Source organism: Xenopus tropicalis, chromosome 5 (assembly GCF_000004195.4).
Source record: "Xenopus tropicalis strain Nigerian chromosome 5, UCB_Xtro_10.0, whole genome shotgun sequence".
NCBI classification, from domain to species: domain Eukaryota; kingdom Metazoa; phylum Chordata; class Amphibia; order Anura; family Pipidae; genus Xenopus; species Xenopus tropicalis.
In genome coordinates, this window is record NC_030681.2 from 100,053,291 (window position 1) to 100,064,286 (window position 10,996).

The window sequence follows — 10,996 nt, forward strand, 5'->3', positions numbered from 1 at the left end:
AGTATGCCTGGAAGTCAGTGGGAATGGCAAGAGGTAGTTGGGAGGTTAATTTTTTACACCAGCAGCGAATCCACTAAGTCTCACATTAGCTTTAGGTCAGTATATGTATGGCCCTTATTTAGCCTCCCCAAACAAAGAAGTCACCCTCCACCTATGAATGTGGGTCTTCTATTGCAGTAGCGCAAAGTTTCCCCCTGCGGGCAACTTTGTGTGACTTCTGAAAGCCGAAGCGATGCGTAGGCCTTTCCCCCAGCAACTCCAATTGTTGCCTGTGGAAAGCCATTTCAGAGTGGTTAGTCTGCTATTGGGGGGCGACTAACTCGCCCTGTGTTGCCTTAGCCTAAAAGATGAGGGGGATCCCTAATAACATTAGGCTCCACATACATAGAGCCAAATAACCACAATCTAGGAACAATCACAGTATAAATATACTGTATATAGTAGTCCAAGTACCGCACTGACAAGTACAAAATATCAGCAATTTATTAAGAAAATCCAACATTTTTGCTGTTCAATGCAGCCAAACAAATCCCATGTGAAATACCCGTTACTGTGTGACAAAATAGTGCAAAGATGCAAACATTGCCTTGGCAACCCACCACAAACACATAACAATACTAATAAATTCATAAGTGGTTGATCACACGCTAGCAGAGGAGGAGGTGAGGGGGTGACAGGGAAGGACAGAACTTTACCATGGGAGGGACAAAATCTTACAGCAGGGAAGTGAAAGTGATATCAAGAACAGAAAGCTCAGTGTGTGGGGCAGGAGTGACACAGTTCCTGTGCAGCGGACAGACTGACAGAGGTCTCTGAGAAACTAAAACAACAGCGACAGACAGACAGAAACAGCAGCCAGCAGGTAAGGAAATACTTTATGATACAGAATCCATGTATGAGAATACAGGTTAATAGATAGCCCTTTTACATGTTATATGGAATATACACTGGAAGAAATACATGATCATTTGTGTTGTATACCCCAGGTCCCGCAGCAATCACTATACTCGATATGTTTCTGCTGAGCCCATGTTCATGATATGACAAAATCTGGCAAGACCTACAAGTAAACAATGTATTGGGGTCTTATAGCCAGACTCTGAAACCAGCAGAGATGTGGAGGGATCAAGTAAACATTTGTACAGGGCTGGATTTGAGAGCGTGCTGAATGCTTACAGGCTGCTTGTTGCTGTATATTTATTTGGGTGACTCACTTTGCTGATTCAGTATCCCCATCCAGCTAGTCTGGGCATGACAGCCACAGGCAATCATGCTGCTTTGTATCCCCTGACTCACAACAAGCTTCTGCATTCCTTAGCCTGTCCCATTTTGCGTCCTGAAAGTAACAGTAATGCCATACTTACCTAACTATATATCAGAATTTTGTAACACCTGCTGCTCTCCAGTTAGAGCAGTGCTACGTGTGACTTTATCTATCAGGTGGGCTACTCCAGGCATAGGTAAAGGGTCTCCAAATTGAACTATACCTCTCACACTTTCAGAAGAAATCTGGGCACTAATAACTAGTTTATTAATGAACAAACATTGTCTGAAATAGCGCTTAGCACTTCTAGTAAGCACTTTGTGATTCCTAACAAGTGGCTGCCAGAATGAGAGTTATTATTTCTCCTGCATAGTGAATGGTTTGTATTTGTGTGACCTAAGTAAGGGAGCACAACTGCAGCTAAAATCAGGGAACAGAGGCGGAAGGCTGTTTGGGGAATTTGGGGAATTAAAGAGGAGAGAGAAAAAACTGGACAAAAGATGGGAACAGTAAAGGGGGCAGAGCATAACAACAAGTAGAGTGGGACAAAAGTAAACAGAAATGGGAAAAGGTGCATGGGATGAAAGGCCAAGGTGGGGATATAAGTTTTAACATAGAAATTATAGTTTAAAAAGGAGGAAAGTAAAGAAAAGAGGCAAATGTAACAGTAAGAGAGCACATAGGAACAGCAAAAGAAGGATAAATATAGCAACAGAATATCAGAGAATAGAAAAAGTTCTACCTACTCAGCATTAATTTAAATTTAAAGAACCTAGATGCCTTTTGAGGGGTGTAGTTGAACTATAACAAAACTAGGATGAAATGAAAGACCTTTGATAAAGACTCGAATACTAGGTGAACGTTTGGCTTTTCTACTGGTTAATTCACTTATTATAATTTTAAGAATCTACTAAACTTTCTCTATCACTAACGTGATCTGGGTTTGTATGTTTTATAAGCCACTGTAATTGGGAGATATGGAAGGTTCATTAGAGACCACAGTCCTGGTTGTCCTCACTCTTCTAGCTATGTGATATCCCTATGGGACTAGGTAGTAAAAAATTAGACAGCAGTTTTCTTTAGGATATATTCACTATTCTGTGTTCTTTAAATTAATTCTAAGGAACACTTGAGAGGGTTGTCTGAGAATAAAACTGTGTGTATGAAAGGTAAAATGGAAGAGGACAATGACACTAAGGAGGAAAAGAGAAGCACTAAAATTTAAGCAATGCAAGGAGTAGAAAAGGATAGAATATCAAAGTAAAAATATAGAAATATATATAAATATTGGGTATTATTCTTTAACTTTGTAGGGGCCCAGGTGTTCCAGCAGACTGCATTTTAAATGAGAGACAGTAGATTGGTTGTCTTAAAATGGGTGTGAAAAACAGTAAATGTTGCCAGCATTCAGCCCTGTATCATGTAGACTGGGAAAATCATGGCCTTTCATACCTGAGTTAACTGCTCTGCACCTGACAGTTTAATTGCTGATTTTTTAGCCTGTCACTGTGTTACCCTTCTGAGCTGTTAATGTGTGCGGTGTAATTATTATTGCTTTACTTGGCTGGTCAGAACCTCAACCACTTTACACAGCCCCCTAGGTCTCATCTACTGCATTTTTTCCATTCCTTTCCGGCCTCCCCACATATATTTACTCATGAGCTACTTTCCTATCTTCAAAAACTAACCATATCTAATACAGCCTCCAGGAAATCAAATGGTTACGGACCTTTTTCTCATCTGCGCTATCTCACCTTGCTCCTACTTCTAGTCTCAGGGGATATCAATCCCAATCCTGGGCCTTCCTCTATCCCTATCTGCTGCCACCCATACCCCACTATAGGCTCCTGCCCACAGAGGAGGAACTGTAGCAACTTGGTACAAATCCCATGTTTCCCACATCTTATGTCTCCCCCCTTCTCCTGTGCACTATGGAATGCCCACGCTCTCTAACAAAATAATTACTATGCATAATCTCTTTTTCTCACTCTCTCTTCGCCTGCTTGCTATAACTGAAACCTGGCTACACTCTTCAGACTCTGCCCTGCTCTTTGTTATGGTGGCCTCTGTTTTACCCAAAACCCATGCATAGAGGGCAGCGGTGGATGAGTTGATCTCCTTCTCTCCTTACTCTGCAAATTCAAAACCACTTCAATTCCATCTTTCTTATCAATCTTCTCTTTTGAAATACATACTGTACATACTTCTCATATCTACTCCCCCATCAGACTCCAGATGGCAGTAATCTACTGCCCAATCTATCCCAATCTATCCTGGGCCTCCCGTCTTCCTCTACCAAACACTGCACCCTGCCTGCTATTCATAATATCTCTTTTTCCACTCTCTGTCCATCATCTAATCTCATTCTCACTTTCTCATGACATGTCTCCTGTTCCCACCACTAAAAGAGTATTGCGGAGAAAGCTTTACCCTTCTATACTTCCATCCGCGGCATCCACACTCAATCTTTCACTCTCCTTGCACACTTCCTCCTCTGATGCTGATTATTTTGTCCACAACACTGCTGTGACTTCCTCCCTGGATCTTCATGCCCCTCTCCTCCCACACCAACAACGAGCTTTAAATCCTAGACCCTGGTTAAATGGCACCACCCACCCGCTTCACTCCTGTACTCGCTCATCTGAATTACAATGGAGAAAATCTCACACGCTTTCTTCACTACAAGTTTATCCTCTCTTGCTTCAACTCTTTTTCAGGCCAAACAATCCTACTTTTACCAATTAATTATCATGCATAAAACTAACCCATGGCACCTCTATTCTCTGTTCAGTTCACTGCTCAAACCCCAGACTGTAGCACAATCAATAAAGTGACCTGATCCATAAAAGCATTAGCCCCCATCTCTTCATGTGACTTTCTCCTACTCAGTATAAAGCTTCATAAAGCACCCTTGACTCCTGCCACCTAGTGACTGAAGATGAAGTGTCAAAGCTGCCGTCCTCCTCCCCAGCCACCACCTGCTCTCTTGATCCTATTCCATCACACTTCTTAAAAGATTGTCCTGCACTGTTGTTCCTGCACTAACTCACATTTTCAACTCCTCTATCTCAACTGGTATATTTCTGTCCACCTTCAAACATGCTTTTGTCACATCTATACTCAAGAACCCTCCACTGATCCAATCTCATTCCTGCCTTTCCGGCCCAAGCTCCTTGAGCAGATTGTCTCAGAGTGGTTGCTGAACCAACCATCTTCTTGACCCCTTTCAGTCAGGTTTCTGCACAGATCACTCTACTGAAACAGTTGTAGCAAAGTTCATCAATGATATCCTTGCTGCTAAGGACCAGAGACACTATTCCATCCTAATACACTGGGATCTCTCTGCAGCATTTCGATACAGTTGACTATTGTCTTCTTTTAAAATATCTCCAAATGCCTGTTAACAGAGGTTCTGCTTTATCATGGTTGGCATCCTATGTCTCATTGCGCACCTTCAGTGTAACAGTTTCTGAGATTACCCCTTCACCTGTTAATCTCCCTGTTGGGGTTCCCCAAGGGTCTGTCCTAGGGCCTCGTTCCCTCTCTCTTCCCTTCACTCTCTTGGTGCCCTCATCACATTTTTTTACTTCTCCTAACACCTTTATGCCGATGACACAGATCTTCCTCTCCTGCCCTGATCTCAACCCTGCTGTTCAGGCAAAAATCACGAGATGCCTTACTGCCATTGCATCATGGATGGCTGCTTGCCACCTTAAGCTTAATATGTGCAAGACTGAACTACTTAAATTCCAACCAAAACCTGCCCCCCTCCTGCTGTTTAACATTACAGTTGAAAATGTCACCCTACATCCCCTCCCCCAAGGCAGGTGTCTGGGTGTCACCTTAGGGCTCTGGCACACGGGGAGATTAGTCGCCTGCAGGGCCACCATCAGAAATCACGGGGCCCCTCACAACAAAATTTTCTGGGCCCCCTTCCCACCAGTACAAAGGACTCACAGACATGAGACATTGGTAGCCATCAGGGCCCCCCTAATACATGGTAGCCAGCAGTGCCCCCCCCAGTACATTGTTAGTCAGCAGGGCCCTCGTAATGCATTGGTAGCCAGCAGTGCCCCCCCTAGTACATTGGTAGCCAACAGTGCCCCCCCAGTACATTGGTAGCCAGTAGGGCCCCCCTAATGCATTGGTAGCCAGCAGTGCCCCCCCTAGTACATTGGTAGCCAGCAGTGCCCCCCTAGTACATTGGTAGCCAGCAGTGCCCCCCTAGTACATTGGTAGCCAGCAGGGCCCCCCTAATGCATTGGTAGCCAGTAGTGCCCCCCCCAGTACATTGGTAGCCAGCACAGCACAGCCCTCCGTGTCTACTTCGGCTCCTCTGGCGTCTTCAGCGGCGGCGGCTTCGGACTCCCCCGGCGAGGTCCTTCCTGGACAACACCTCTGCACTTCTGAGTGCCGAAAGAAGACAGGCCCTTTTATAAGGTTGCGCCCCGTGCGTACTGACGTGCATGTACGCACGGGGTGCGACCAATAGGATCACCCGCTGACCACCAATGACAGGGCCCGGAACTGATTAAAGGGGGCCTGAGCTACTAAGAAAACTTTAGCATGGCTGGGCCCCTTTTAAAAAATCGTCCGGGCCCGGGACGACTGTACCCCCTGTGCCCCCCTGATGGCGGCCCTGGTCGCCCGCGACAAATCTCCCTGTTCGCGGGCGACTAATCTCCCCAAAATACCATCCCACCCCATTGTTGCGGGCGACTAATCTCCCTGTGTGCCAGAGCCCTTAGACTGATCTCTCACAAACATGCTGCTTCTTTGTAAAAAAAAAAAAAAAAAACACTGCAAAAATATGCCCCTTCCACTACTAAAACACTGGTTCAGCCTCTAATACTCTCCAAGATAGACTACTGCAACATAATACTGGCTGGTCTCCCTGAATCACATCTCTACCCACTGAATTCTCACTGCTGCTGCCCGCATAATCACTCCCTCATCTAAATCTCTCCCCTCCACCTCACTACTAAAATCTGTTTCCTGGCTTCCGGTCAAGTGGCGCATTAAATACAAAATTCTTATCCTGTCTTTTAGAGCCATTCATTTTTTTTGCTCCTGTGTATATATCAGCTCTTATCACCCCATACACGCTCTCCTGGGCCTTGTGCTCAACTTAGGACAATCTACTGACCATACAGTTCACAACTGCTAAGTGGTGCATACATTTTTTTTCCTGCTGATTGCACCCGCCTTTGGAATGCTCTACCATCTTGCATCAGGAAAACTCCCACACTAACACTTTTCTCTAAGCTCCTTAAAAGCCACATACTGAATGAAGCATTTCACTTGCCTTCCTCTGCAGCAACACACCCTTATTCTATGTACTTATACCCCACCCCCTTTTTGTTTCTGTTTCAAAATAGAATGTAAGCTCCTTGGGACAGGGACCTCTTCCAAACTGTGTACTGAAATCATTAGCTCTTAGCACTTAGCATTGATTTATCTATTGTTACTGTATTACTTAATATATTTGTACTCCTGTTTGTGTTCAAACCTTGTAAAGCACTGTGTACAACTGTGGTGCTATATAAATAAATACATACCTAAGAAACTGGACAGAACTGACCAAGAGCATAAAGGTTTGACTAATAGACATCACTACCATGTGACCTCATTTAAAGCCAAATATTACAGATAGCTAACTATTTAATTTGAACAGATTTAATTTGATTTGAATAAGATCATTGACAGAGACCTTATACCCTTAATATGATAATTATGTTGCTGTGATGAAATAATATTTTCTCTCTTCTTTTCCTTACAGTTATTTTTTTTGCTTCAATATTAAAAAATGGGGCTTCCAGAAAATGAGCCGAACACTTCAGAAATTAAATCTGCATCTCCCAGGAACAGCAGCAGTCATATGCACAAAGCACCCCCTGCCAGGCTGCCAAGTACAAGTAAATCAAAGCAAGGCACAGCAAGGTATGGAACTAAAGCTGCTGGAAATACACCAAATACATTACTTGCCAGTGCTTCTCCAAATCTGCCAAAAACACCAGTCACTGCTGTGATAGGTAGTAAATCAAACACAGGCAAAGGCAGAGCTAGTGCTAGAACTGGAGTAGCTGGGAAAAACTCTGTGGGCTCCGCACTGAGTGCTGGAAAGGACAAGTGCATATCAGAACCCCATCCAAGCTCCATTACTCCTGGGAAGTCACCTGTATCTCGTCGATACCCACTACTCTCTGAGGAAGACATAGACCAAGGGGAGTCACCTTTGTTTCACCCACATCCAAAGTTCTTGAATGAAGATATAAACCGAATAGAGAAAGAAACCCGTGGGCAGAGGAGTAATTTGAATTGGCACAATTGGCGCAAAAACCGCATCACAGCATCTATAGCACACCAGATATCACATAGCAGATTTGCAAATCATAAAACTGAGGAGATTCCCAAATCCTATCTGAAGGCAGTTCTTGGAACAGGGCCCAGAGTACAAACAACCGCCATGTACTGGGGCATTCAGAATGAGAAAAATGCTGTACTGGCTTATGAGAAGCTGGCATCAAAGAGAGATGGGAAAAAGGTGAAGGTGGAGGACTGTGGCCTGTTCATACACCCCACAAAGAACTGGCTGGCAGCTAGCCCAGATGGGATAGTGAAAGATGGGTGCACAGGGGAGACCTTGCGCCTCTTGGAAGTGAAGTGTCCGTATAAACACAAAGAACATACAATACGTGAGGCTTGCGAAGATCGAAATTTTTGCCTTCAATTAAATGGAGACTCGTACATGCTGCGGCAAGATCATGCCTATTACACACAGGTGCAGTGCCAGCTGGCAGCTACTCAGCTTAAAAATGCAGATTTTGTGGTGCACACAACTAAGGAAACAGCAATTGTTCCTGTGCATTTCAATCCTGAGTTTTGGGAAAGCACTGAGACAAAGTTAGAAAGATTCTACATTGAGGCTGTGCTCCCCAAGTTACAAAAGCAAAGTGCCAACAGAGAAGAAGTTAATGGAAAAGCAGTGAGGGCAGCTGAAGAGTAGATTTACCAGTAATTGTTTGTATCCAGGGTGTTGTTCAGCAAACGTCTCGCAATCACTTCATACTATAAGAGATATTTGCCAGTGTTAGTTGCCCAACACATGGGTAAGAATATATTTGAGCTCAGATTTGTTAGCGATGGCTTTAGCTCCTACAAAACAGCTCCCCAACATAAAGCACCTGCTATTCAGTGAATGCACTCATTTTCCCATAACTCTGTGTTTTGCTCAATATTGTCCCCTAAATTGCTGTTCTTTCTGTTTGTGATATGTGCTCTGCGCAACAGTGTCATTCTGCTGAGCCAGTCAAGTAAAATCAAAGCTGAACTGCTCCTTTAATATGTCTACATGTTGACAGGGAACCTGTTTGTTGTATTAATTTATTGTAGTAGCTATATAAATAAAAATATACATACATTCATACCCCTTTGATCAATAAATGTTTATAGTACAGAAGATTAAAAACATCATTAGTCATTATTTTACTGTGTAAAACTTGCCGAGGCCCCCCCTGAACTGCACCTCACATGACCCCCTATATTGCTGCCTTTGCCTGCACCTGTTAATAAGGTGTAAAGTAGTGCAAACAGGTTGGCATTCTATTGCAAGATCTGTGGCGATTAACAAAATGCTTATTTGAAGGGGTCCTGACTTTAAATGCGCCTGCTCCTGGTAGCTGATTGACCCCAGAGATGTGAAAAGTTGTCAGAGATAGCAGCCACCAGCTTTCTGTACAACTGCATTTCTTTAACTGGCAGGGGTAAATGGGGCACTATTGGCTGTTGTGTGTAGTATGCTTTGGAGGGAGGCCTCTCTGTAATAAAATAAAATATAAATGGGTTTTGTTTTCCTTTAAGATTAAGTGACTTTTATTTTTAGGTGTGTTTCTTTTTGAAAACTCCGACCTAACGCATATTGGTAGATAGGTGACAGGTTTGAAAATTGGGAAGGACAGAACCTTACTCATAGGGAAAACAAAACAGATATAGGAGAGAAAGCTCAGTGTGTGAGACCAGACTGACATACACCTGTGCTTTAGCAGGGGACAGACACTGAGTGGTCTCTCTAAAACTATAAACAGTGACAGGCACAAACAGCTGGATCTGCCATCAGGTAAGGACCTGTTATGATTTGGGCACTTAATGTATGGAGATCCAAATTACAGAAAGGTCCTTTATCTGTAAAACTCCAGGTCCTGAACATTCTGGATAATGGGTCCCATACCTGTATATATATATATATATATATATATATATATATATCTTTCCTTAGTCTGAATCATCATACTTTAAGTCTGCTAAAATCATTGTAAGTATATGCATGTGCAAGTTCCAGAGTGCACCCTGTGATTCTGTGATTGATGTTTGTGTGATTCTCTGAACTTCAGGGGTGGTACTTCGAGCGCGGGTTTCAGATGCATGTATTGGTCTTTACCAATTATAAGATATTCTGTATCTATATGGGCTTACAGAAATCGCTAACTGCTCTCTGAGGTAGCAGACCTCAGGCTCTATGGAGTCATTCACTCTTATCTTCTTACATCAACCAAAGGGTAACTGGCCCACTATTTTACCCCTTCTATATACTACCTAGGGCAAACACCTTCCCATCTGACTACTGTGAGAATCTATTCTAAAACCTTCTTAATGGCATTCACTACCTCACAGTGACTAGTGACTGAAATGGACTCACTGACCCCGATTCAACATCTACAGGGAATGATACCACTATATAATGCGGGACCCACAGCTACTTCAGCCCATCCCACTTGGGATCCCAGTTATTTGAGTCAGGTCTGATCGTAACTTCAGCACTTTGAATGGTATGGCATCCATTATCTGGAAACCCATTACCCAGTAAGCTCCTATTTATGGAAAGGTCATTTCCCTCTACCCTTTTCTCTTTAATAATAAAACAGTTCATTGTACTCAGTCCCAACTATGATATAATTAATCCTTTTTGAAGGTAGAACAATCCTATTGGTTTATTTAATGTTGAAATGATTTATAAGGTATAGAGATACAAAATAAAGAAAAACCCTTTATCCAGGTAATGAGCATTCTGGATGTTTTAAAAATACATGGTAATTTTTCTTTACTTTTTATAGCTTATCCACTGGGCATAGTTAATTTGTTTTTTTTCTCTTTTTAAATTACTTATTTTGTTTCTCTGTAAGCATTCTATTTTCTTCATATCTTATCTTTTTGAAGGACAAACATGACTATTGTTGTACAACCGATTATTAAATAATTTGTCATTATTTATCCTATATGTTTATTGCAAAACTTCAATAAAATGTTTAAAAAGAAAGAGCATTCTGGATAACAGATCCCATAGCTGTATATTAATTCCTGCTGATCGGTATAATGCTGCTACATACAATGTAACTCTTTTGCAGGCTCCCTGCAGAAATAGTCTCTAAGCTGATAACTATCAAAATAAATCTTGGGTAAAAGTGGTTCTTAAAAAGGAACAACTAATGTACTGAGGAAGTAATTCCTCTTTGGAATGACTCCACAAGCCCAAACACACAAGTGTAAGGAATAGACTAAAGTTTGGCAAACAGTTCAAGAACAGTTAGTGGGCAAAACCCTTGGGTCACCAATTAAATTACACTGGGGCCCCACACCTAAAGGGCTGATGTAGCTGTTGAGGAACTAGAACTTGCAGGCTGTGATCATAAACCTGAGGCCAATATCTGTCCATGTATCCCAAGCCTATGTCTCATA

General features: G+C 42.7%; 1 protein-coding gene across 1 annotated transcript; it reads left to right on the forward strand.

Moving 5' to 3' along the window:
* The first annotated feature begins 221 nt into the window (after window positions 1-221).
* Window positions 222-8,809, forward strand: LOC100490020. The gene is made up of 2 exons (XM_002935153.5): window positions 222-862; window positions 7,044-8,809. The coding sequence occupies exon 2, from the start codon at window positions 7,071-7,073 to the stop codon at window positions 8,268-8,270; it is 1,200 nt and encodes a 399-aa protein (XP_002935199.3). The 5' UTR covers window positions 222-862; window positions 7,044-7,070; the 3' UTR covers window positions 8,271-8,809.
* Window positions 8,810-10,996: the final 2,187 nt, after the last annotated feature.